This window comes from Taurulus bubalis (genome assembly GCF_910589615.1).
Source record: "Taurulus bubalis genome assembly, chromosome: 8".
Classification (NCBI taxonomy): domain Eukaryota; kingdom Metazoa; phylum Chordata; class Actinopteri; order Perciformes; family Cottidae; genus Taurulus; species Taurulus bubalis.
In genome coordinates, this window is record NC_136596.1 from 862,450 (window position 1) to 889,877 (window position 27,428).

The following is a 27,428-nucleotide window of genomic DNA, read 5'->3' on the forward strand; positions in this document are numbered from 1 at the left end:
TATGGAAATCAAGTTTTCAACATCGATTTTCACCGTTTCAGCTTTTTATTTTTTTAGTTTCATTGCACCCTTTTCTTCTGCTCTGGTTTCGTGATAATAATAATAATAATAATAATAATAATAATAATAATAATAATAATAATAATAATAATAATACAAATACAAATTATAACAGAAGTAATAATACAAATAATAATAGTAGTACTAATAATAGTAATAGTAAAAATAATAGTAATACTACTAATAATAATGATGATATTAACAATAATAATCACAGAACGGTAGCGGGCGTAAACAAGCGTTCATTCTGTTAAAATGTGGGATTCATTCATTTCAGAAAAGATTCAAAGAGTTTTGTTGGTAAATCTGGGACTTTCATTTTGTTAACGTTACGACCGAGAACACAATGCGTAGCAACAGAAACCAAGGGGGGCGGGACTTAGTGAACGGTCTTTAAGGGGATTTTGCATAAACTTATTCACATTATAAATCTGTAAACGTGCACACATGAACACATTTCTCACTGAACCCCAACTGTGTGAAGCACGATCATCAATAATCAATTATATTGTGTGTTATTGTGTGTAGAAATATAGAAGGTGATAAGGGTTTATATATCGACACTGTCCCTTTAAGAAGTGCTCCGTGTGACAACAGGAAGTGTGACGATGAAGGTAAAAGGTGTGTGTGTGTGTGTGTGTGTGTGTGTGTGTGTGTCACTCCTCAGTCTCCTCTTCTTCGCTGTAGTCGCTCAGAGGAAAATCCCGGCTCTCCTTCTGTGTGTTGTAGCTCTTCCTGTGCATCACACACTCCTGGTCGATGATCGCCTGCCACACACACACACACACACACACACACACACACACACACACACACACACACACACACACACACACACACACACACACGTTGATCAATAAACCTGGCTTTGCGTCTGTAATCTGTGTGTAATTGAGAGCTTATTAAGTAGAAATGTTTCCTCTGCAGCTTTGAGGCAGCAGCTTCTGATCTGTGATCAGTCTAATCACTGTGTAATGACTTCACACACACACACTTCCTACTGCTGTGTCAGGACCTGCCGTGTGTGTGTGTGTTTTGGGGAATCCGTTCAGGATGCTGCCACATGAAACGCTGCGTCTGTTTTGGATCAAACTAGTTTCCATCTGTGGCGTCATCTCCGTTCTTTAGTTTCAACAACGACGACGATGCTGAAGAGTCTCTGAGGGACGATACTGTCAATCACCCTGTAGCCCCGCCCTAAAGCATCGCCTGTCAATCACCCTGTAGCCCCGCCCTAAAGCATCGCCTGTCAATCACCCTGTAGCCCCGCCCTAAAGCATCGCCTGTCAATCACCCTGTAGCCCCGCCCTAAAGCAGCGCCTGTCAATCACCCTGTAGCCCTGCCCTAAAGCATTGCCTGTCAATCACCCTGTAGCCCCGCCCTAAAGCATCGCCTGTCAATCACCCTGTAGCCCCGCCCTAAAGCATCGCCTGTCAATCACCCTGTAGCCCCGCTCTAAAGCATCGCCTGTCAATCACCCTGTAGCCCTGCCCTAAAGCATCGCCTGTCAATCACCCTGTAGCCCCGCCTTAAAGCATCGCCTGTCAATCACCCTGTAGCCCTGCCCTAAAGCATCGCCTGTCAATCACCCTGTAGCCCCGCCCTAAAGCATCGCCTGTCAATCACCCTGTAGCCCCGCCCTAAAGCATCGCCTGTCAATCACCCTGTAGCCCTGCCCTAAAGCATCGCCTGTCAATCAGCCTGTAGCCCCGCCCTAAAGCATCGCCTGTCAATCACCCTGTAGCCCCGCCCTAAAGCATCGCCTGTCAATCAGCCTGTAGCCCCGCCCTAAAGCATCGCCTGTCAATCACCCTGTAGCCCCGCCCTAAAGCATCGCCTGTCAATCACCCTGTAGCCCGCCCTAAACAATCACCTGTCAATCACCCTGTAGCCACGCCCTAAAGCATCCCCTGTCAATCACCCTGTAGCCACGCCCTAAAGCATCCCCTGTCAATCACCCTGTAGCCCCGCCCTAAAGCATCCCCTGTCAATCCGTGGTCAGGAGAGAGAATGCAGCTTCAACACATGAAGCATAGACTTCTATACAACCAGAGGAGTTGCCCCCTGGTGGTCAGGAGAGAGAATGCAGTGCGAGGTTTCCTGTGGTTGGTATAACTGTGTATTTACCATCTTCTCCTCTCTGACGGCGGGGTTGCGCAGCAGGAAGCAGAGCGGCGCGTACAGGATGTTGATCACCCCGATGAACACCATGAGACATGGGAAGCCCACTGCCTGGACCAGAGCGCCCCCGGTGGACGGACCTGGAACAGAAGACCTTGGTCTCGTGTCGCGTTCACAACAAACACAAAGGACGCGAACCTCGGGAAAAATATTTTAACCGGAGCGATAAGTCTGTGTGATGCCGTTGAACCTCAGCGTTGAGATTTCTGATCGTTTCTGCTTCATCAGATAATATCATATTAGAAATATTAGAATTAGTAATACCTCATGTTAGTTTATGGACCACATGAAACTATATGTAAAAACATGTGTATAATAAACCTCGTGGTACAAACAATAACCACGCTGATATATTTACGTCTAGCGCTACAATGTTAGCTTAGCCTAGCACAGATCAAACCAGACTCCCCTCAGAAAACATGCGTGTGTGTGTGCGTGTGTGTGTGTGTGTTACCGATAGCGAACCCCAAACACAGCGCTACGTCTGCGATGGCGTACACGCTGCCGTAGACGGAGGCGTGGCGGATGTCCACCAGGTAACCCATGATGGCCATCATGGAGGAGTCCACCATCCCTGAAGCGGCATCATGACACATGAAACTCTGGACCATGAAGCTCCACACGTGAGGGAATGACATGATATTCACCTATAGCGAAGCCCAGGCCTCCATTTGGACCAATCAGACCGTAGATACTGGTGGCGAATGGAACCTGACACACACACACACACACACAGAGACACACACACACACACAGACACACACACAGAGACACACACACACACAGAGACACACACACACACACACACACAGAGACACACACACACACACAGACACACACACAGAGACACACACACACACACACACACAGAGACACACACACAGACACACACAGACACACACACACACACAGATACACACACATAGACACACACACAGACACACACACACACACAGAGACACACACACATAGACACACACAGACACACACAGAGAGACACACACACAGAGACACACAGACACACACACACACACAGATACACACACATAGACACACACACAGACACACACACACACACAGAGACACACACACATAGACACACACAGACACACACACACACACACACACACAGAGACACACACACACACACAGACACACACACAGAGACACACACACACACACACACACACAGAGACACACACACAGACACACACAGACACACACACACACACAGATACACACACATAGACACACACACAGACACACACACACACACAGAGACACACACACATAGACACACACAGACACACACAGAGAGACACACACACAGACACACACAGAGATACACACACACAGAGACACACACACAGAGACACACACACCAAGTTGAATGATATGTTCAGCATCATGGTTCAATGAATGATTAATGAATGTTTACTTACACACAGCAGACTGATGCCAATGATAAACATTCCTAACATGGAGCAGAGCCACCTGGACACAAGAAAGACCCATCAGCCACCTGTCTGTCTGTCTGTCTGTGACTTTTGAGAAAAGTCACACTCACAATAACACTCACACACACAATCACACACACACACACACACACACTCAGAGACAATCACAATCACACACACAATCACACTCACAGACACACACTGACCGTCCCATCTTGTTGGCCAGAATACCGAACAGGTTGGTTCCTATCAGGTAGGAGATACTGGCGGGGAGGAAGGCCATACCTGCAACACACACCTGTTAGGAGGAAGGAAGGAAGGAAGGAAGGGAGGAAGGAAGGAAGGAAAGAAGGAAGGAAGGAAGGAAGGAAAGAAGTGTTCGAGGACAGAGTGGATCGTACCAAGTTGCCATTTCGGGGAGCACATGGTCTGCATCATCCAGATGGGCAGAGTCGGCTCCAGGATGGCAACACCCATGTTTGCAAAACAAAGAGAACCTGCAGACAGACAGACAGACAGTCAGAGAGACAGTCAGACAGACAGTCAGACAGACAGACAGTCAGACAGACAGACAGTCAGACAGACAGACAGACAGTCAGAGAGACAGTCAGACAGACAGTCAGACAGACAGACAGTCAGACAGACAGACAGTCAGACAGACAGACAGACAGTCAGACAGACAGTCAGAGAGACAGACAGTCAGACAGACAGACAGACAGTCAGACAGACAGTCAGACAGACAGACAGTCAGACAGACAGTCAGAGAGACAGACAGACAGACTTCAGTCTCTTACCTGCACTAATGAGGATGTACGGATCCTTTAACAGCGTCAGCAACGGCGTCCCCTCCACACTCTGAAACACACTGAGGCTGATCACTCTGGTCCAGACCAGAACCAGAACATGAACCAGAACCAGAACCAGACCAGAACATGAACCAGAACCAGAACATGAACCAGAACCAGAACCACAACATGAACCAGAACATGAACATGGACCAGAACCAAAACCAGAACATGAACCAGAACCAGAACATGAACCAGAACCAGACCATGAACCAGAACCAGAACCAGACCAGAACCAGACCATGAACCAGAACCAGAACATGAACCAGAACATGAACCAGAACCAGAACCAGACCAGAACCAGAATATGAACCAGAACATGAACCAGAATCAGAACATGAACCAGAACATGAACCAGAACCAGACCATGAACCAGAACATGAACCAGACCATGAACCAGAACCAGAACATGAACCAGAACCAGAACATGAACCAGAACATGAACCAGAACCAGAACATGAACCAGAACATGAACCAGACCATGAACCAGAACCAGAACATGAACCAGAACATGAACCAGACCATGAACCAGAACCAGAACATGAACCAGAACATGAACCAGACCATGAACCAGACCATGAACCAGAACCAGAACATGAACCAGAACATGAACCAGACCATGAACCAGAACCAGAAGATGAACCAGAACATGAACCAGACCATGAACCAGAACCAGAACATGAACCAGAACCTGAACCAGAACCAGACCATAAACCAGAACATGAACCAGAACATGAACCAGAACCAGAACATGAACCAGACCATGAACCAGAACCAGAACATGAACCAGAACCTGAACCAGAACCAGACCATAAACCAGAACATGAACCAGACCATGAACCAGAACCAGAACATGAACCAGAACCAGAACATGAACCAGAACATGAACCAGACCATGAACCAGAACCAGAACATGAACCAGAACATGAACCAGACCATGAACCAGAACCAGAAGATGAACCAGAACATGAACCAGACCATGAACCAGACCATGAACCAGAACCAGAAGATGAACCAGAACATGAACCAGAACCAGAACATGAACCAGAACATGAACCAGAACCAGAACATGAACCAGAACATGAACCAGACCATGAACCAGAACCAGAACATGAACCAGACCATGAACCAGAACCAGAACATGAACCAGAACCAGAACATGAACCAGAACCAGACCATGAACCAGACCAGAACCAGAGCGGTGGTCCTGGTTCTGGCCCGTGGACTCACCCCAGGAGAGATCTTTGAAGGCTGCAGGATGAACATCTGTAACGCTGCAACACACAAAAGGTTCAAATCCCTGATGAGCAACGTGTCAACAATTACTATGTAAACCTAATATAATAATACAAATATTATTATTATTATTATTATTATTATATTATTAATAACAACAGCATTATATGTATTAATAATAATATGATCACTTATCTTGTCATCTCCATAAAGAGAAAGGTGTTCATTCTTTTGAGTTGTTTTTAAATATAAATTAAATGTTATTTGAGTCTGTAATAAATAATAAATGTCGGTAGTTAGAATTTATTCTGATCTGTCAGCAAAATAATTATAACTTTTTGTTTCTTCTTTTATTGTGATTATTAATGTTACTTTTTCATTTTTTTCATTTCATTTAATTGTTCATAAATTCTTACAACTAAGAACAAAAAAGGTTCAAATCTCGGTCATCGATATCACGTAGATTCAGTTCGCTGCTTGCACTTTGTCCAGTCCATGGTTATTGTTGCCGTTTAAACTACATGTCCCATGAGCCTCAGCGGGTTGTGTTTCTTACCTCCATCGAACAGCGCCAGCAGCGCCAGGATGAGGAAGGGAGCTCGCTTCCCCACGAACTCGTACATCACGCTGCCAAAGGGGGCGCCGACTGCAACGCAGCAGGACAGAGTGGAGGTACTAATACACGGAATACTGCAGTGGAGGTACTAATACACAGCAATGTACTGCAGTGGAGGTACTAATACACAGCAATGCACTGCAGTGAAGGTACTTATACACAGAAATACTGCAGTGAAGGTACTAATACACGGAAATACTGCAGTGGAGGTACTAATACACGGAATACTGCAGTGGAGGTACTAATACACAGCAATGCACTGCAGTGAAGGTACTTATACACAGAAATACTGCAGTGAAGGTACTAATACACGGAAATACTGCAGTGAAGGTACTAATACACGGAAATACTGCAGTGGAGGTACTAATACACGGCAATGCACAGCAGTGAAGGTACTAATACACAGAAATACTGCAGTAAAGGTACTAATACAGTGGAGAAATACTGCAATAAAGGTACTAGGCTTGGCTTTAAGGTCCAGGTTAGAACCTGGTTTAGGTTTAGTGCAGGGGAAAACAGAGACTGGCTTTTTAGGGTGCACTGGCTCACAAATATCTTTATAATAAAGGAACATGGTGTTTTCTCCCAGGTTTCTAAGATATTTCATTTTATTTGAGAGAATCAAACTCTTTTTGTTTTTTTGTCCCTACAGGTGTGTCCAAAGAAAATCTATACAGGTAAGATGATCAGTGCTGGTTAAGGCCAAAGGGGAAGAGCGTGCCTAATTTGTTGATCCAGTGTCTTTCTTTAAAGCATCTCCGCCCCTCTGACCACCAGGACCCCGACTCCAACCCCATACTCCACAAACTGTCTTCGCCATGTTGGCGGAAATGTTCGTGAAGGTAAGTATTGGTGTTGGTTTAGGTTTAGGTTTGGATGAGGGTTTGAGTAAGGGGCTTCATGTTGTGTGGTCCTCACAAAGACAGAGGTATAGGAATGTGTGTGTTTCTCACTCAGGACTCCCATAGCCAGTCCTCCCAGTGCCATGCCCATAGCGACGCCTCGCTCCTCATCATCTGTGTACACACTGGCCAACATACCCAGCCCTACACACACACACACACACACACACACACACACACACACACACACACACACACACACACACACACACACACACACACACACACAGTCAGTTTTAAGCGGTTGGTGTGTTCTGATGTTTGATGTTTCAGAGTGTTTACCTGCAACCGACGAGAAGGACGAGCCGATCCCCTGAAGAGAGCGAGCGAAGAACAGCAGAGCGTACGTCCCTGAGAACGCAAACACTGACCACACACACATATATATATACACACACACACACACACACACACACATATATATATATATATATATATATATATATATATATATATATATATATATATACACACACACACATATATATATATATATATATATATATATATATACACACACACACACACACACACACACACACACACACAATTAGGCATCTCTTTAGGGAAAACACACTGTGTGTGTGTGTGTGTGTGTGTGTGTGTGTGTGTGTGTGTGTGTGTGTGTGACTTACTGATGGTTGACACAAACATGATGAAAAAACCAGCAAACATGGGGATGTGATACCCGATCCTGCAGAGAGACAGACAGACAGAAAAACAGTGAGAGACAGACAGACAGACAGAAACAGAGAGAGACAGACAGACAGAAACAGAGAGAGAGAGACAGACAGAAACAGACAGTAGCAGGTTGTTAATATAAACGGAACACAAGTCCTAGATGATGTCATGATGATGTTGTTCACTGAGACCGATATCGACTATTTTGGGTGTCCAGTTCACGGGCCAATGGGATACCTGTTGGTGAGCGGGCCAATGGGATACCTGTTGGTGAACGAGCCAATGGGATACCTGTTGGTGAACGGGCCAATGGGATACCTGTTGGTGAGCGGGCCAATGGGATAAGGTTGGTGAGCGGGCCAATGGGATACCTGTTGGTGAATGGGCCAATGGGATACCTGTTGGTGAACGGGCCAATGGGATACCTGTTGGTGAACGGGCCAGTGGGATAAGGTTGGTGAGTGGGCCAATGGGATACCTGTTGGTGAACGGGCCAATGGGATAAGGTTGGTGAGCGGGCCAATGGGATACCTGTTGGTGAGCGGGCCCACGAAGGGGTTGATGAGCAGCTGGACCAGCGCTTTAGAGGCAAACAGCAAGCCCACACGCACATTCTCCTCCTCCAGAAACGCCCCATCCAGGAGACAGGAGGAGTCCTGCAGGAGAGAGAGAGGGACGTGTGAACTCACCTGGAGAAAGGTGTCACTCACTCGGGTGTCACTCGGGTGTCACTTTGTTGTCACTTGGGTGTCACTTGGGTGTTACTCAGGTATCACTCACTCAGGTGTCACTCGGGTGTCACTCGGTTGTCACTCGGGTGTCACTTGTGTCTCGGGTGCCACTCGGTTGTCACTCGGTTGTCACTCGGGTGTCACTTGTGTGTCACTTGTGTGTCACTTGTATGTCACTCAAGTGTCACTCACTCGGGTGTCACTCGGGTGTCACTCGGTTGTCACTCGGGTGTCACTCGGGTGTCACTCGGGTGTCACTCGGGCATCACTTGTATGTCACTCAGGTGTCACTCACTCGGTTGTCACTCGGCTGTCACTCGGGTCTTGGGTGTCACTCGGTTGTCACTCGGGTGTCACTCGGTTGTCACTTGGGTGTCACTCGGGTGTCACTTGGGTGTCACTTGTGTCTCGGGTGCCACTCGGTTGTCACTCGGGTGTCACTCGGGTGTCACTTGTGTGTCACTTGTGTGTCACTTGTATGTCACTCAGGTGTCACTCACTCGGGTGTCACTCGGGTCTCGGGTGTCACTCAGGTGTCACTCGGGTGTCACTCGGGTGTCACTCGGGTCTCGGGTGTCACTCGGGTGTCACTCAGGTGTCGGGTGAACGGCACCTACCGAAGCATTGGTGGTCCCGTTGAGCTGGGGGTCCGGGGTCGGGTCAGTCCGGACCTCCTGCAGTCTGAAGGTCGAGTTGTCGAACAGGGACACCAGCGGAGTCGAGCGGGGGCTCCGCTCTGTGGGAGCACCCGGGATCGGTGCCCCGCGGCTGGGGAGCGGGATGAGGGAGGGCTGGGCAGCCTGGGGCTTCGGACTGGGATGCTCCAAGGCGTAGAGGAAGGTCGGGATGATCGGCACTGGATGAGGAAGACGGATCGATTGGTTGAATAAAGGTAATAAACAGAAACTGAATGATGTAAATATGAAATGGATGTGTGTTTGATTTCTTCCTCAGCAGCCGTGTGCTCAGTACTGCCCCCGCTGGCCGAAATACGTATTACAGCAACACGACTGAATCAAAGTGTTTCTCTTTAGTTTCCACAGCAGGAATATAACACCCGGTACCATTTGGCTGTGTAACGTTCCATTATTGATTACTGAACAAGTTTTGTGGCGTTCACATAGAAACTGTAAAAGAACAAAAACATAATTGTTCTCCAGCACCGCACGGACTTCGAAATTTAAAAAAAAGAAAAACGACCGTTTGCATTTTTAGAGGAAGATCGTATGTATCGAGCACAACCTTTTATTATTAAAGAGTACATATAAATATATATACAATATGATATATAAATACATGTATCTAAACTACATGTAGAAATCCACCATCTTGGATTATTTGCTACTTTTCTTCCAAGTGAAGCCACTGAGCTCAAACACACTTCTTTTAACATACTCATATTTGTTTGTTTGTCACATTTTACTGTTGTATTTTTAAATTATGTTATTTAATGACCAAAACATTACTTTGATGCTACAAGTTACATTTCTCTGTTTAAACCTGAATAAATATGAATTTATTCTTCATTTATTTCACTTCATTCTCATGTTAGGTCAGCTCAGTATCTGTCTCTAGTAAGTGTCTCTATTTGGTTCTTTTACATCCAAATGAAGCTGATTGATTGATTGATTGATTGTGAGGTAAACACATTGATTAAAGAACCAACAACATTTTAAACCCATCAGAGCAGAAATTATATTTAATCTGAGAAGAAACCGAACGAGACAACTGAGACGGCCGGATTTAAAGTTCAAGGTCAGGAGGTTGTGTTTGTGTGTGTGTGTGTGTGTCTGTGTCTGTGTGTGTGTGCCTGTGTGTCTGTGTGTGTGTGTGTCTGTATGTGTGTGTGAGTCTAATTGATGACGACAGCGTTGACCTCCAGGTCTCTTAGTTGCGTCACAGATAAAAAGCAGCCAAGGCTCTGGTCATCTTCATCATCGTCATCACTCCCTTTACCCAGAGCCTCGTCTGACAGGCAGAGGTTCAACCCCCAGCATCCCATTGGGCTTACAGGCTAACCATTAGAGAGATATCTCGCTGTTAGCATGGTGGAATCAGCCAGCTAGCTAGGGGACAGTGGGCTACTAGCATGCTAATGATGTCATGCTTTCATAAAACACTGATCTGAAAGTTAACACTTATTATTCCTCTTTGACTTGTTTAGCGGTTGGCTAGTTAGCTGCCGTGAGGAGCAGAGGCAGGAACTTCAGCGACTAGCTAGCTAACTAGCCGGCTCGAACAGCGTCTTGTTTATTCTGTTTGAACAGAGAAGTGTTCTGTGTTGTTGTTGTTGTTGTTGTTGTTGTTTGTACTCACCGACCACAGTGAGCAGCATGTTGTCGAGCAGCAGAGCGACACACACCACCACCAGGACGAGTCGGGGGGAACCTCGACTCTGATGGAGCCACGCCATGTCTACACACACACACACACACACACACACACAAACACACACACACACACACACATACACACACACACACACACACACACACACATACACACACAGACACAGACACACACACATACACAGACACACTCACACACACAAACAAACATACACACACACATACATGATACAGTTTACCCTCTTAGTTAGCATGCAAAGCTAACATAGCTAATCAACAGATGTTGAGTCACAAAGATGTTTCTCGTTAACATGAGCTGACTTCTGTTTTGACTGCTGATTGGTTTAGAGGCTCTCTCTCCCTCACTAACACAGTTAACTCTCTCTCACACACACATACACACACATACCCACACATACACACACACAAACACACACACATACACACATACACACATACACACACATACACACACATACACACACACATACACATGCACACAAATACACACATACACACACACACACACATACACACACACACACACACCTGCTTTCATTCTCTTATCTCCGTTCATTTCGCTCGTCTCTTGTTTGATGGAGAATTGATGTGAAATAATAATAAATATATTAATAATTCTGCCTCTGAATCTTTAGTTTGAACATCATGAAGTCTGAAGATCGTTCTTCAGTTCCATATTCTGAAACATTTCATTATGAGTCACGTCTCTCCGTCACTTGTTGAGCGATTTGTAATCAATACATCATCATTTCATCCTGAACACTCAACAATACATCAACAAATATAGATGCAGAAGAAATAAACACATGAAAACAGCATTAAAATATATCAAATATTATATAAACATCACAAATAATATTAAAAGATCTCTGCTGTATTCGTAATGACTGAAAGGCAACATTAAGGAAAATGAAGTCCGATCAAAACATTTTAATCAATAAAACAAGAAGTATAGAAAGATTTAATAAAATCAATTTGAACTCTGGGAAACAAATTGATCAAATAATTAACTAACTTTAAAATATAATAAGACATATGAAATAGTAATATAAATATCATACATCTCAACATGTTATAAAATAAGCTGAAAGGAAAAACTCATCAAACTAAGACATAAACAAAAGCTGCAATATAAAGAAACAGTTCCTGAAATAAAACTTTAAGTAAAAACAAACATTAGAGCCATGAAATAATTCAGTCACGTTAAAAACCTGACGGACTCAAATCTGATCACCGATTTATTTCAAAGCATATTTAAATGAAAAATGTGGAAAAGATGAAATGAATAAAGTAAAAAGACAGTCAGGCGGCTCCTACCTGGACGAGTGATGCTCTCTGTGGTTCCTCCAGCTGACGGACGACTATATATCTGACCTGGGGGGGGCAAGGAGACAAGGAGAGGAGGAGGAGGCAAGGAGAGGAGGAGGCAAGTAGAGGAGGTGGATGTTTCCTCTCTTATTCTGATAAAAACAGACAATATGGAGACAGACACACACACACACACAACTACACACCAGCAACGCAAATGATACACCCTCTGACCTGTGTGTGTGTGTGTGTGTGTGTGTGTGTGTGTGTGTGTGTGTGTGTGTGTGTGTGTGTGTGTGTGTGTGTGTGTGTGTCAGTAATTGTGAGCATCTGCTGTCCTTTTATTGAAGCATGGAACAACCTGCAGGCTCAGATCTTATCACACACACATCAGCGGGTCTGTTTACTCTGCTACTCTGTGTGTGTGTGTGTGTGTGTGTTTATCTGAACACATAAAGTCTCTTCACATATGAACACAAACCAACACAACGTAACGAGCATCTGATGTATTAAACAGTCTCCACGTCATGGACGGACCAAATCCTCACGAACATCTTCTCATGCAGCTCTTTAGGACTTGTTGTGTTGTTGTATAGTTGTCTTGTTGTATTGTTGCATTGTGGTCTTGTTGTCTTGTTGCATTGTGGTCTTGTTGTATTGTTGTATTGTGGTCTTGTTGCACTGTGGTCTTGTTGTATTGTTGTATTGTGGTCTTGTTGTATTGTTGTATTGTGGTCTTGTTGTATTGTTGTATTGTGGTCTTGTTGTATTGTTGTATTGTGGTCTTGTTGTATTGTTGTATTGTGGTCTTGTTGTATTGTGGTCTTGTTGTATTGTTGTATTGTGGTCTTGTTGTATTGTTGTATTGTGGTCTTGTTGTATTGTTGTCTTGTTGTATTGTTGTCGTGTTGTATTGTGGTCTTGTTGTATTGTTGCATTGTGGTCTTGTTGTATTGTTGTCTTGTTGTATTGTGGTCTTGTTGTATTGTGGTCTTGTTGTCTTGTTGCATTGTTGTCTTGTTGTATTGTTGTCTTGTTGTATTGTGGTCTTGTTGTATTGTTGTATTGTGGTCTTGTTGTATTGTTGTCTTGTTGTATTGTTGTCGTGTTGTATTGTGGTCTTGTTGTATTGTTGTATTGTGGTCTTGTTGTATTGTGGTCTTGTTGTATTGTGGTCTTGTTGTATTGTGGTCTTCTTGTATTGTTGTATTGTGGTCTTGTTGTATTGTTGTCTTGTTGTATTGTAGTCTTGGTGTATTGTGGTCTTGTTGTCTTGTTGTATTGTGGTCTTGTTGTATTGTGGTCTTGTTGTATTGTAGTCTTGGTGTATTGTGGTCTTGTTGTCTTGTTGTATTGTGGTCTTGTATTGTGGTCTTGTTGTATTGTTGTATTGTGGTCTTGTTGTCTTGTTGTATTGTGGTCTTGTTGTATTGTTGTATTGTGGTCTTGTTGAATTGTGGTCTTGTTGTATTGTTGTCTTGTTGTATTGTGGTCTTGTTGTATTGTTGTATTGTGGTCTTGTTGTATTGTAGTCTTGGTGTATTGTGGTCTTGTTGTCTTGTGGTCTTGTTGTATTGTTGTCTTGTTGTATTGTTGTCTTGTTGTCTTGTTGCATTCTGGTCTTGTTGTCTTGTGGTCCTGTTGTATTGTTGTCTTGTTGTATTGTGGTCTTGTTGTATTGTGATCTTGTTGTCTTGTTGTATTGTTGTATTGTTGTCTTGTTGTATTGTGGTCTTGTTGCATTGTGGTCTTGTTGTATTGTTGTATTGTGGTCTTGTTGTCTTATTGTATTGTGGTCTTGTTGTATTGTTGTCTTGTTGCATTGTTGCCTTGTTGAATTGTTGTCTTGTTGTATTGTTGTCTTGTTGTATTGTGGTCTTGGTGTATTGTGGTCTTATTGTATTGTGGTCTTGTTGTCTTGTTGTATTGTAGTCTTGTTGTATTGTTGTATTGTGGTCTTGATGTCTTGTTGCATTGTTGTCTTGTTGTATTGTTGTCATGTTGGATTGTTGTCTTGTTGTATTGTGGTCTTGTTGTATTGTGGTCTTGTTGTATTGTTGTATTGTTGTATTGTGGTCTTGTTGTCTTGTTGTATTGTGGTCTTGTTGTATTGTGGTCTTGTTGTATTGTTGTATTGTTGTATTGTGGTCTTGTTGTATTGTTGTCTTGTTGTATTGTTGTCTTGTTGTATTGTGGTCTTGTTGTCTTGTTGTATTGTGGTCTTGTTGTATTGTTGTATTGTGGTCTTGTTGTATTGTGGTCTTGTTGTATTGTTGTATTGTGGTCCTGTTGTATTGTTGTCTTGTTGTATTGTGGTCTTGTTGTCTTGTTGTCTTGTTGTATTGTGGTCTTGTTGTATTGTGGTCTTGTTGTATTGTTGTATTGTGGTCTTGTTGTCTTGTTGTATTGAGGTCTTGTTGTATTGTGGTCTTGTTGTATTGTGGTCTTGTTATATTATTGTCTTGTTGTATTGTTGTCTTGTTGTATTGTGGTCTTGTTGTATTGTTGTCTTGTTGTATTGTAGTCTTGTTGTCTTGTTGTATTGTGGTCTTGTTGTCTTGTTGTATTGTGGTCTTGTTGTCTTGTTGTATTGTGGTCTTGTTGTATTGTGGTCTTGTTGTATTGTGGTCTTGTTGTATTGTTGTCTTGTTGTATTGTGGTCTTCTTGTATTGTTGTATTGTGGTCTTGTTGTATTGTTGTTTTGTTGTATTGTAGTCTTGGTGTATTGTGGTCTTGTTGTCTTGTTGTATTGTGGTCTTGTTGTATTGTGGTCTTGTTGTATTGTAGTCTTGGTGTATTGTGGTCTTGTTGTCTTGTTGTATTGTGGTCTTGTATTGTGGTCTTGTTGTATTGTTGTATTGTGGTCTTGTTGTCTTGTTGTATTGTGGTCTTGTTGTATTGTGGTCTTGTTGTATTGTGGTCTTGTTGTATTGTTGTCTTGTTGTATTGTGGTCTTGTTGTATTGTTGTATTGTGGTCTATATGTCTTGTTGCATTGTTGTCTTGTTGTATTGTTGTCATGTTGGATTGTTGTCTTGTTGTATGGTGGTCTTGTTGTATTGTGGTCTTGTTGTATTGTTGTATTGTGGTATTGTTGTATATTGGTCTTGTTGTCTTGTTGTATTGTGGTCTTGTTGTATTTTTGTCTTGTTGTATTGTGGTCTTGTTGTATTGTTGTCTTGTTGTATTGTGGTCTTGTTGTATTGTTGTCTTGTTGTATTGTGGTCTTGTTGTATTGTTGTCTTGTTGTATTGTGGTCTTGTTGCATTGTTGTCTTGTTGTCTTGTGGTCTTGTTGTCTTGTTGTATTGTGGTCTTGTTGTGTTGTGGTCTTGTTGTATTGTTGTATTGTGGTCCTGTTGTGTTGTTGTCTTGTTGTATTGTGGTCTTGTTGTATTGTGGTCCTGTTGTAGTGTTGTCTTGTTGTATTGTGGTCTTGTTGTCTTGTTGTATTGTGGTCTTGTTGTCTTGTTGTCTTGTTGTATTGTGGTCTTGTTGTCTTGTTGTATTGTTGTATTGTGGTCTTGTTGTATTGTTGTCTTGTTGTATTGTGGTCTTGTTGTATTGTTGTCTTGTTGTATTGTGGTCTTGTTGTCTTGTGGTCGTTGTCTTGTAGTCTTGTTGTATTGTGGTCTTGTTCTATTGTTGTATTGTGGTCCTGTTGTCTTGTTGTATTGTGGTCTTGTTGTATTGTTGTCTTGTTGTATTGTGGTCCTGTTGTATTGTTGTCTTGTTGTATTGTAGTCTTGTTGTATTGTTGTATTGTGGTCCTGTTGTATTGTTGTCTTGTTGTATTGTTGTCTTGTTGTATTGTGGTCTTGTTGTATTGTGGTCTTGTTGTCTTGTTTTATTGTTGTATTGTGGTCCTGTTGTATTGTTGTATTGTGGTCCTGTTGTCTTGTTGTATTGTGGTCTTGTTGTCTTGTTGTGTCTGCATGGCTTTGAGACAGGATGTGCCGGATCTTTGAGATGTTCCGTCGGTGAAAAAAGGCGGTCCTTGAGATCTGTTTCAGGTGAGAGCCAAAGGACAGGTCCTGGCCAAAAATAACTCAGAGATTCCTTACGGTGGTGGTAGATACCAGAGTGATGCCATCCAGAGAAACCATATCATCAGATACTTGATTTCTGAGGTGTTCTGGGCCGAGTAAAATAACTCTTGTCCGAGTTCAGCAGCAGGAAGTTGCAGGTCATCCAGGTTTTGATGTCTTTAAGACACGCTTGAAGTTTGGCGACCTGGTGGGTTTCATCTGGCTTGATCCACAGATATAGTTGAGCATCATCGGCATAACGGTGAAAGTTTATGGAGTGTTTTCTGATCATATTGCCTAAAGGAAGCATATATAAGGTGAATAAAATTGGTCCAAGCACAGAACCTTGTGGAACTCCATGATGAACACCGGTGGTCATCGAGGCCTCATCGTTTATAAATACAAACTGAGATCATCTGATGAATACGACTTAAACCAGCTTAGTGCTGTACCTTTAATACCAATCGACTGGTCTAGTCTCTGTAATAAGATGTCATGGTCAATGGTGTCAAACGCTGCACTAAGGTCTAACAAGACCAGTACAGAGACAAGTCCTTTATCAGCACTAAGGTCTAACAAGACCAGAACAGAGACAAGTCCTTTATCAGCACTAAGGTCTAACAAGACCAGAACAGAGACAAGTCCTTTATCAGCACTAAGGTCTAACAAGACCAGAACAGAGACAAGTCCTTTATCAGCACTAAGGTCTAATAAGACCAGAACAGAGACAAGTCCTTTATCTGATGCAACTAGAAGGTCATTAGTAATTGTCACCAGTGTCTCTGTGCTATGATGCTTTCTAAATCCTGACTGAAACTCCTCAAATAAACTATTGTTATGTAAAAGTCACACAACTGGTTTGCGACTACCTTCTCCAGTATCTTAGAGAGGAAGGGAAGGTTAGAGATAGGTCTGTAGTTAGCCAACACCTCTGGATCCAGAGGGGCTTCTTAAGAAGAGGTTTAATTACAGCTACTTTAAAGACTGTGGTACCAGTTAGTAAAGACCCATTGATAATATCTAGTAGAGAGGCACTAACTAAAGGTAAAACTTCCTTAAACAGCTTAGTCGGAACAGGGTCCAGGAGACAGGTAGACGATTTAGAAGTAGAAACCATTGAAGACAGTTGGTCGAGGTTGATGGTAAAAAATCAATTGTTGTATTGTGGTCTTGTTTTCTTGTGATCTTGTGGTGTGGGGGCGACTGTAGCTCAGTGGTTAGCATGACCGTCTTTCAATCAGAGGATCGGTGGTTCGAGCCCCTGGCTCCACTAGTCCATGTTGATGTGTCCTTGAGCTTAACCCCTAATTGTTGCTGTGTCTACGGAGTATAGAGCAAAAGAGCTAAATTTGTGGTCTTGAAACTCACACCTGTCCGTCACACAAACTCACACCTGTCCGTCACACAAACTCACACCTATCCGCCACACAAACTCACCTGTCCGTCACACAAACTCACCTGGACTGGGTTTGTGTGTTCAGAGACTGAATGCCTCTGAGACTGTTAATCAGCTGTAATCACCTGTAAACACTCACACATCCGCCCGCTCTAATGAGTCTTTATCCCGACATTAAGTCAAACCACACACACACTCTACCTGCCTGGTGTCTCCAGGTGTGTTTTCATCTCTCTGTGGTCTCTGCGGTGTCACGTATCAAACGGCCCGCCCTCACCTGAGGCCGCCTGCAGGGCTTCCAGGAAGGAAGTCTCCGCCGACTGATGCGGTCGAGCTTCAAACGCACCTTCAAAACATCTGAGGGACGCGACGGATCATAGAGGAGGGGAGGATATATAAAACAAACGCACCTGAGGGAGGAACCAGACGCAGCCGAGAGGGTCAGAACCGCCTGAGACCAGAAAGGAGCCGCTCCGAGGACTCATTCAGGACCTCAAACCATTCAGACTCAGATCAATAACCAGAGAGGAGCATCCAGTGATCAGCAGCTGAGAGACGACCGATCCAGACATCCACTGATCGATACATTGACTGATCCAGCATGTGGGTGTGGAGCAGCGTTCTGTGTGTGTCTCTGGTCTGTGGTCTGGGTCTGGACCACAACACCATCCGGTCCTCCAAAGAGGCGACGCAGCAGAGCGCCGAGCGGCCGGTAAGAGTACTTCATGTACTTTATACTACTACTGCGTGGGGTGAGAGTACTTCATGTACTTTATACTATTACTGCGTGGGGTGAGAGTACTTCATGTAGTACCTTTATACTACTACTGCGTGGTGTGAGAGTACTTCATGTAGTACCTTTATACTTCTACTGCGTGGTGTGAGAGTACTTCATGTAGTACCTTTATACTTCTACTGCGTGGTGTGAGAGTACTTCATGTAGTACCTTTATACTACTACTGCGTGGTGTGAGAGTACTTCATGTACTTTATACTACTACTGCGTGGTGTGAGAGTACTTCATGTACTTCATACTTCATGTCTTCATGTCTCCATGTCTTCATCCATCAGGTGGGAGGCTGCAGCAACCGAGCTCAGAGGAGGCCGTCCTCACAGGACAGACAGGTGGACAGACAGGTGGACAGACAGGTGGACAGACAGGTGGACAGACAGGTGGACAGACAGGTGGACACCTTCAACAGGACCAAAGGTGAGTGATTGGAAGACAACTACGAATCCCAGAGAGCACTGCTGTGGGCTTTAGAAGTACACAATATAGTACTTTTTACTGTACTACATCTCAGAGGTACATATTGTACTTCTTACTGGACGCAGGTCCTGTACTTGTACTGTAGTATTTCCGTGTGTATCAGTACTTTCCTGCTACACGGTGGTGCGTTCAGGTGTAACCCGTGTTTTCCCGTGTTTCCCGCGCAGCTCCAGAGATGTCCAGCTGCGTGCGCAGCGGGGACTGTGCTTCCGGTCTGTGCTGCGTCCGGTACCTGACCGGAAGGCGCTGCCAGCGGATCCCGGAGCAGGGAGAGGCCTGCCTGCTGCGGGGGTCCGGGAAGCTGCGCAGGAAGCTCGGCCGCTGTGACTGCGCAGCGGGGCTGTCCTGCGCCGCCGCCGGGGGGGCGGGGCCAGGGAAAGCCAAGGGACAGGGGGCGTGTCAGCCCAAAGTGGGGCGGGGCCAGAGGAACACAAGGCATTCTGGGAAGAAGAGGCGGACGGCGGAGAGGAGCTGCTGACGCGCTCTTTGTGAACTCGTTTTTATTTAAATAAACATGAATTGGTGAGAGATGAACTTTGAACACCTGCAGCGGGAAAGAGTTATAAATATGTCCAACATTATTATTATTATTATTATTATTGTAGTTATTATTAATAAAAGATGATAGATTATTAAAGACGTAGTATGAGTGTTATTCTGTTCAAATGTTTGTAAAGGGAGAACGGAAATGTGCAAGCTTTATAGTATTACTATTATTAATATTATATTACTTATACAGCAGGTGGGGACAGCTAGCATTAATGTGTTAACATCTTGCTGTCTTTTACACAGACAATAGCATGTTAGCATAGCTTAGCATAAAGACTGGCAGTAGGTGGGGACAGCTAAGTTTATATTATATTGTCTCCGTCTTTTAAACAAAGACAATAGCATGTTAGCCTAGCTTAGCATAAAGACTGGCAGCAGGTGGGGACAGCTAGCATTAATGTGTTAACGTCTCGCTGTCTTCTACACATAGACAATAGCATGTTAGCATAGCTTAGCATAAAGACTGGCAGTAGGTGGGGACAGCTAAGTTTATATTATATTGTCTCCGTCTTTTAAACAAAGACAATAGCATGTTAGCCTAGCTTAGCATAAAGACTGGCAGCAGGTGGGGACAGCTAGCATTAATGTGTTAACGTCTCGCTGTCTTCTACACATAGACAATAGCATGTTAGCATAGCTTAGCATAAAGACTGGCAGTAGGTGGGGACAGCTAGCATTAATGTGTTAACGTCTCGCTGTCTTCTACACATAGACAATAGCATGTTAGCCTAGCTTAGCATAAAGACTGGCAGCAGGTGGGGACAGCTAAGTTTATATTATATTGTCTCCGTCTTTTAAACAAAGACAATAGCATGTTAGCTAGAGGAGCTGCTAGCAGGCTAGCTGTTTCCTTCTGTTCCCAGTCTTTATGCTAAGCTAAGCTAAGCAGCTTGTATTTAATATCTTTCCAGCAGACGTCCATGCTTTAAAACACGGGTCACTACGCTTCTCTGGCCTCTGGTCCAGGAGGCGCTTTGTGGTAAATCTCTCCACGTGATGCTACTCAATGTATTCCGATAAGCTCCAGTGATTTAATCAAGAAAGGACAGACTCTTGTTCATTCTCCTCACGTTTCAAACCAACGTGTTCAGAGGCCGTGACGACGAAGAACGAGACGAAGCACAAATCTGTTGAGCAAACGAACCGTCATCCGACACGAAGACTAAACCACGCAGGAGCAGATTAACTACACATGAAGACGTGGCTTCAGTGATGACATCACTTCACACCTGAATGAGGTGAATCTAAAGCTGCAGGGAAACAAGTCTGTTCAGTTGGTTTTTCAAAAGCCTTGTTATGTATTTTATTCTTGAACGCAGCCCGTGTAGCACTTTAAACAAGAACATTATTAGATTATGTATTATTTAGAATTCAGTTAAATTAGAACGTTGTAGATTGATCAATACTTTTCTTCATTCGACTCCAGATGTTGAAGCTTCTTCATACCGGACCTCGCTGAACGTTAATAGAATACCTATGCTTTAAACCTCAGGTGTGTTTGTGGGCGGGTCCAGAATGATTGACAGCTCGTTCACAATTAAAGGTCCCATCAACTTCTTGTCCTGATAAAAACTTATTCATTCTTAGAGTTTTACTGCAGAAAAACTCACATCTGAATATCAGAAATATTAATCTTAAACACTAAATACAAGTCAAGCTGTTGAGCAGCTGAAGAGCGCCCTCTGCTGGACGAGCCGCTCATGAAATAACTTGATCATGCACGGAATGTGTTGGAACTTAAGTTACACTTCTGGTCACATGACATCTATTGTCCTGCATTAAAGGTTGCATAACAGCACAAGTTTGAAATAAAAACAACAACAAATGTTTCAATTGTCAAGGCAACTTTTCTGTTTTATTTTCTTATTCTTCATTATTTGACTTAAAATAAAAAAACGTTGGGACATTGTGAAAAGAACCTGCTAATGCAAAAGAAACTTCTGAAAGGAAAAGTCACGAATGCAGCAACATTATTTCAATAAGAACGGAACAAAATAAAAAAGGCAGGTGGGGGTTTGAAACGCCATCTATAAGGAATGTTGAACGGCAGAGGGGGCGGAGCCTACGGGGGCGTGGCTACAGGGCTGAAGCGCCGGCGCTCAGAGCTGACCGCAGTCGGCGATGGCGATCTTGGACGAGGTTTTGCCGCTCTGGCTGCCGGTGGCCTCTATCTTCTTCACCACCTCCAGGCCCTCCACCACGGTGCCGAACACCACGTGCTTCCCATCCAGCCTGCGACACAGACACATCATCATGCTAAGCTAACGTGCTACTTCTGTGTAGAGGACAGAGACGTTAAAACATTAATGCTAGCTGTCCCCACCTGCTGCCAGTCTCTCTGCTAAGCTATGCTAACATCCCACATGAGATGGCTCACCAGGGGGTTTTTTCTGTGCAGATGAAGAACTGGGACCCGTTGGTGTTGGGCCCGGCGTTGGCCATGGACAGGGTGCCGGGCACGGTGTGCTTCAGGGTGAAGTTCTCGTCGGCGAACTTGTTGCCGTAGATGGACTTCCCGCCGGTTCCGTTGTGGTTGGTGAAGTCACCGCCCTGCACACACACACACACACGTACTCAAGTAGTGTTCTACAGAAAGACAAATATTAACGTTATGCGCTAATGCATGTTCATGACTTTAAAAAACATGGTCATGACAAACATTTAGTGAAATCTGGGTGTAAACAGTAAAAAGTGAGTAAATGTAGTATTTAAACTAACAATGAGAATACAAAGCATACAGTAAACCTTAAATGACTCAAATGAATGAGACAATAGTTTGATTAAAAGAATAAACATCTATATAGAAGCCTGTATGTATGCCTGCTGATATTTTGAGTCTCTTTTAAAAGCCTATTAATTATTTCAAACTCAGCGTAAATGAACGTCATGAACACATGAATATAACACATCTACATGACTTTTACAACACTTTTGGATTTTTCCAGGCCTGGAAATAACCATTTTAATCTTCATGGGTCATGGCCGCCTCACCTGGCACATGAACTTGGGGATGATGCGGTGGAAGCTGGAGCCCTTGTAGCCGAAGCCCTTGTCGTGGGTGCACAGGGCCCGGAAGTTCTCGGCGGTCTTTGGCACCACGTCGTCGCGGAGCTGCAGAGGACGGAAAAGAGGGTCAAAGGTCGTGAGATCAGTGACCCGCTGACTGTCACCAAGACTGATCTGAAACCAGCTAAACTGGTCTCGCTGCACACAGGTCAGCGGGGAGACTGATGCCAGAGCAGCAACAGACACCAGAGCTCCATAATGCAGGAGCCTCAGACTACATTCTACACCAGCTGAATGTAGACTAGCTAGCAGCAGGGAAGCTGGAGAAGTGAGAGTTCACGGGTCCGTCGGGAACGCGCATTATGGGGCTCGGCTGCAACGGGCACAAAATGGCAGCGTTGCGTTCAGCTTCATTTAACAGTATATAAAGGACCCACGTGACAATGACGTCACTGTAAAACCAAACAGCAGCCCGTTACGCAACGGTCCGCTTCTTCATTGTGGAACAAGATTACGGTTAAAAAAAAAGGTCACGGGATGTCGGCCATCTTCCTTACAGCCCCCCCCCCATCATGCGGAGAGCCCCTCCCCTCTCGTGGAACTTTCCAGAACTGCGTGCGCAGGCAGGAAGCGGCGCAGTTCGCTTCTGCGGCAGACAGTAAACTTTCACATTTTGAAATCAGAATGAAACCAGAATAAATAAAACACAATACAAAAAGTATAATTATTATAATTCACACAGACATTCATCGAGACCTTACAACATAAAAGACGCCCGTGGATTTAAGTAGGTTTTCCCGGGCTTGTGAAAAGGCCGCGAAACGCAACAAAGAGTCGACTGAACGGTCCGTTAGCTTTAGCTCAGCCTGCGGCTCAAACATGGTCCGCGGGCCTCCAGCGGCCTCAGCGTGACGCTATCGTTAGTCAGCCCGTTATGAGGGCGTGCACGAGCCGGTGGTCTAGCGTTACAATACCGGTCAGATTATACAGATATAGTATCTTTATCGTGCACATAACCGCCATGTTAAATATGACAATAAAGCGGTGACGTGAGGATCCGTTACGTAGTGGCTTTAGCTCGAGCCACACACGCACACACACATGGTCCAGTCAAGGCAGATGCGCCCGTGACAGCTCGGCTCCGGGTCCGCTCGTGCGTTCTGAACCGTTAGCGGAGAGGGAACACACGGGTTCAACCGCCCGCAGCACACAGGGGCTTCATGGCCATAAAAACAAAGACGGTTAGCGGAGCCGGAGCAGCAGATAACGGGCTGCTGCACCAGCTGCACGGCGGAGAGACGGTTACCTCCATTACCACCCGGCCAATCGGGTTGCCGTTGGAGGTGACGTCGAAGAAGACTCGTGGTCTGGACATTTTAGCTGACTGAACCGGAGCGAGTGGACTAAACGGTTTTTTTTTCTGGAGCTGAGACGCGGCTGGCCAGAAGGATCCGAGAAAAGAAGGTGCAGTGTGGTTTAATTTTATATAACACGCCGATGGGCGGTTTGAAATCAAAGCGAGCCAATTGGTAGCCCCGAAATATGTGATTGACACCCGTTTAAGCAAATCAGCGGCCAGAACGGATGAACCCGCCCCTTTTGTCTGGGCTGTAGCTGAACGGACCTATTAGAGGGTGAGTTTGATTAATTCAGCTGTGTGGCCCGCTACGGGCGGGGGTCTGGTATTTTTAGGGCATTCTCGCTGTAACACCGCCCTCTTTTCTCTGTCCCGGTTACAACATCCTGAACAGCGCGCGCCCCCCTGCATCATTGTGACAACTCGGCTATCCAATACGTGTAGCGCACGCGGAGGGCTAAAGTCAAGTCCCGCAGTCGTCGCGCGTTCCCGCTGTCAGGCGGAGAATGTGGGTGCGCGATCACGCGGCAAGGGCGCGGTCCGTCCGGTTCAATACAAGTTTAGTTCTCTCACACACACACACACACACACACACACACACACACACACACACACACACACACACACACACACACACACACACACACACACACACACACACACACACACACACACACACACACACACACACACACACACACACACACACACACACACACACACGGGATCAATAACGGATATCTACTGATTGAACATAGTGACATCATGAACTGTGTGTCTTTCCAGTGTGTTTATTAAATTACAAAGGCTTTCATCATCTTCATCGTAACCGAATCAAACAGTGTGACCATGTACAGATTGATTTCCCCAGAAGCCACTGGGCTCACTGAGCACGAGACACCGGTGGTCCAGTGTGTGTGTGTGTGTGTGTGTGTGTGTGTGTGTGTGTGTGTGTGTGTGTGTGTGTGTGTGTGTGTGTGTGTGTGTGTGTGTGTGTGTGTGTGTGTGTGTGTGTGTGTGTGTGATGAAGCTCTTATCTGATGAAAACACAGATTTAAGTCATTTACACTCAGCCGCCTCAATTCTATTCATATAAAATAATGTTTATTGATAATAAACTGACGGAGGAAAGAACAGATTCTGGATCGTCCAGAGAAACCTGCTTATTGATCACGCTACAGAACCGCCAGCAGTATTGATCAGACCTGATCGGGACCCTGAACCTGATGACCAACAGACCTTCACTCTTTATGCGGCTCACATTATTTATTATTAGGAAGCAGAAGATCACAAGAGAAGAGTTCACTTTTAGGTTTCATGTCTCCAGAGAACTAGTAGAAGAAGAAGTAGTAGTAGAAATAAAAGTAGTAGTAGAATAAGAACTAGTAGAAGAAGAAGAAGTAGTAGAAGTAGAAGAACTAGTCGAAGAAGAAGAAGAAGTAGAAGAACTAGTCGAAGAAGAAAAAGAAGAAGTAGTAGAAGAAACAGTAGTAGAAGAAGTAGTAGAAATAATAGTAGAAAGAGTAGAAGAAGAAGACGACACTCGTCTCTGTTTCCATCTGATCTCTGAACCCTTTTTACACAGAAGAAGAAGAACTGGGACTAAACGTCACAAACATCAGTGGAGAGGACGTGGCCTGTGATTGGTCAGAGAGACAGGAGGACGTGGCCTGTGATTGGTCAGAGAGACAGGAGGACGTGGCCTGTGATTGGTCAGAGAGACAGGAGGACGTGGCCTGTGATTGGTCAGAGAGACAGGAGGACGTGGCCTGTGATTGGTCAGAGAGACAGGAGGGCGTGGCCTGTGATTGGTCAGAGAGACAGGAGGGCGTGGCCTGTGATTGGTCAGAGAGACAGGAGGGCGTGGCCTGTGATTGGTCAGAGAGACAGGAGGGCATGGCCTGTGATTGGTCAGAGAGACAGGAGGGCATGGCCTGTGATTGGTCCTCCTGTCTCTGCAGCGGAGAGACAACGTGAGAGGGAAACATTTTATTTGACAGGAAACCAGGTGACCCACCGTTTACATGGAACAGTGAAGATATCAAACATTATGACACATAACCTCACGTGTGAGAGAATAAAAGTGTTTAAAATCTAACTTGAACTCCTGTAAAACAACAACAACAATAATAATAATAATAATAATAACGTTAGAGGCGCGGCGGCTGAGTGTGAACGGGGAACTTCCTGTTTGTGAACCACGTTTCTCTTTAAAGCTTCACATTTAAAAACCTCACTCACACTTTAAACTACAAATTCCAGCGTCCTCCCGGTCGCTGCCGAACGTAGACGAGGCCGAACGTAGACGAGGCCGAACGTAGACGAACGTAGACGAGGACGAACGTAGACGAACGTAGACGAACGTAAACGAGGCCGAACGTAGACGAACGTAGACGAGGACGAACGTAGACGAACGTAGACGAACGTAAACAAGGCCGAACGTAGACGAGGACGAACGTAGACGAGGACGAACGTAGACGAACGTAGACGAGGACGAACGTGGACGAACGTAGACGAGGACGAACGTAGACGAACGTAGACGAGGACGAACGTAGACGAGGACGAACGTAGACGAACGTAGACGAACGAAGACGAACGTAGACGAGGACGAACGTAGACGAACGTAGAAGAGGACGAACGTAGACGAACGTAGACGAACGTAGACGAGGACGAACGTAGACGAGGACGAACGTAGACGAACGTAGACGAACGTAGACGAGGACGAACGTAGACGAGGACGAACGTAGACGAGGACGAACGTAGACGAGGACAAACGTAGACGAGGACGAACGTAGACGAACGTAGAAGAGGACGAACGTAGACGAACGTAGACGAACGTAGACGAGGACGAACGTAGACGAGGACGAACGTAGACGAACGTAGACGAACGTAGACGAGGACGAACGTAGACGAGGACGAACGTAGACGAGGACGAACGTAGACGAGGACAAACGTAGACGAACGTAGAAGAGGACGAACGTAGACGAACGTAGACGAGGACGAACGTGGACGAACGTAGACGAACGTAGACGAGGACGAACGTAGACGAGGACGAACGTAGACGAACGTAGACGAACGAAGACGAACGTAGACGAGGACGAACGTAGACGAACGTAGACGAACGAAGACGAACGTAGACGAGGACGAACGTAGACGAACGTAGAAGAGGACGAACGTAGACGAACGTAGACGAACGTAGACGAGGACGAACGTAGACGAGGACGAACGTAGACGAGGACGAACGTAGACGAGGACGAACGTAGACGAGGACAAACGTAGACGAACGTAGAAGAGGACGAACGTAGACGAACGTAGACGAACGTAGACGAGGACGAACGTAGACGAGGACGAACGTAGACGAGGACGAACGTAGACGAACGTAGACGAACGTAGACGAGGACGAACGTAGACGAACGTAGACGAACGTAGACGAGGAC

General features: G+C 45.0%; 2 protein-coding genes across 2 annotated transcripts; both read right to left on the reverse strand.

Moving 5' to 3' along the window:
- Positions 1-716: 716 nt before the first annotated feature.
- On the reverse strand, positions 717-12,417 carry slc18a1 (solute carrier family 18 member A1; the record flags this gene model as incomplete). Its single annotated transcript, XM_079222079.1, has 17 exons — positions 12,397-12,417; positions 11,027-11,125; positions 9,328-9,566; positions 8,511-8,635; positions 7,934-7,992; positions 7,581-7,664; positions 7,350-7,442; positions 6,337-6,426; positions 5,775-5,818; positions 4,494-4,554; positions 4,101-4,196; positions 3,906-3,984; positions 3,685-3,736; positions 2,890-2,953; positions 2,697-2,816; positions 2,189-2,322; positions 717-827 (listed from the first exon to the last, which is right to left on the reverse strand). Exons 2-17 carry the CDS (start codon positions 11,121-11,123, stop codon positions 717-719), a joined length of 1,548 nt encoding a protein of 515 aa, XP_079078205.1. The 5' UTR covers positions 11,124-11,125; positions 12,397-12,417.
- Positions 12,418-21,461: 9,044 nt separating this feature from the next.
- On the reverse strand, positions 21,462-24,098 carry ppiaa (peptidylprolyl isomerase Aa (cyclophilin A)). Its single transcript, XM_079222088.1, has 4 exons — positions 23,941-24,098; positions 22,620-22,739; positions 22,006-22,178; positions 21,462-21,860 (listed from the first exon to the last, which is right to left on the reverse strand). The coding sequence occupies exons 1-4, from the start codon at positions 24,007-24,009 to the stop codon at positions 21,728-21,730; spliced, it is 495 nt and encodes a 164-aa protein (XP_079078214.1). The 5' UTR covers positions 24,010-24,098; the 3' UTR covers positions 21,462-21,727.
- Positions 24,099-27,428: the final 3,330 nt, after the last annotated feature.

Bases quoted from the DNA above. Each gene is read 5' to 3' on its own strand.
- ppiaa (XM_079222088.1), bottom strand. From the start codon at position 24,009: ATGTCCAGACCACGAGTCTTCTTCGACGTCACCTCCAACGGCAACCCG. The intron at 22,179-22,619 runs GTGAGGCGGCCA...GTGTGTGTGCAG, and splicing joins TCCCCAAGTTCATGTGCCAG to GGCGGTGACTTCACCAACCA. The intron at 21,861-22,005 runs GTGAGCCATCTC...TCTGTGTCGCAG, and splicing joins TGCACAGAAAAAACCCCCTG to GCTGGATGGGAAGCACGTGG.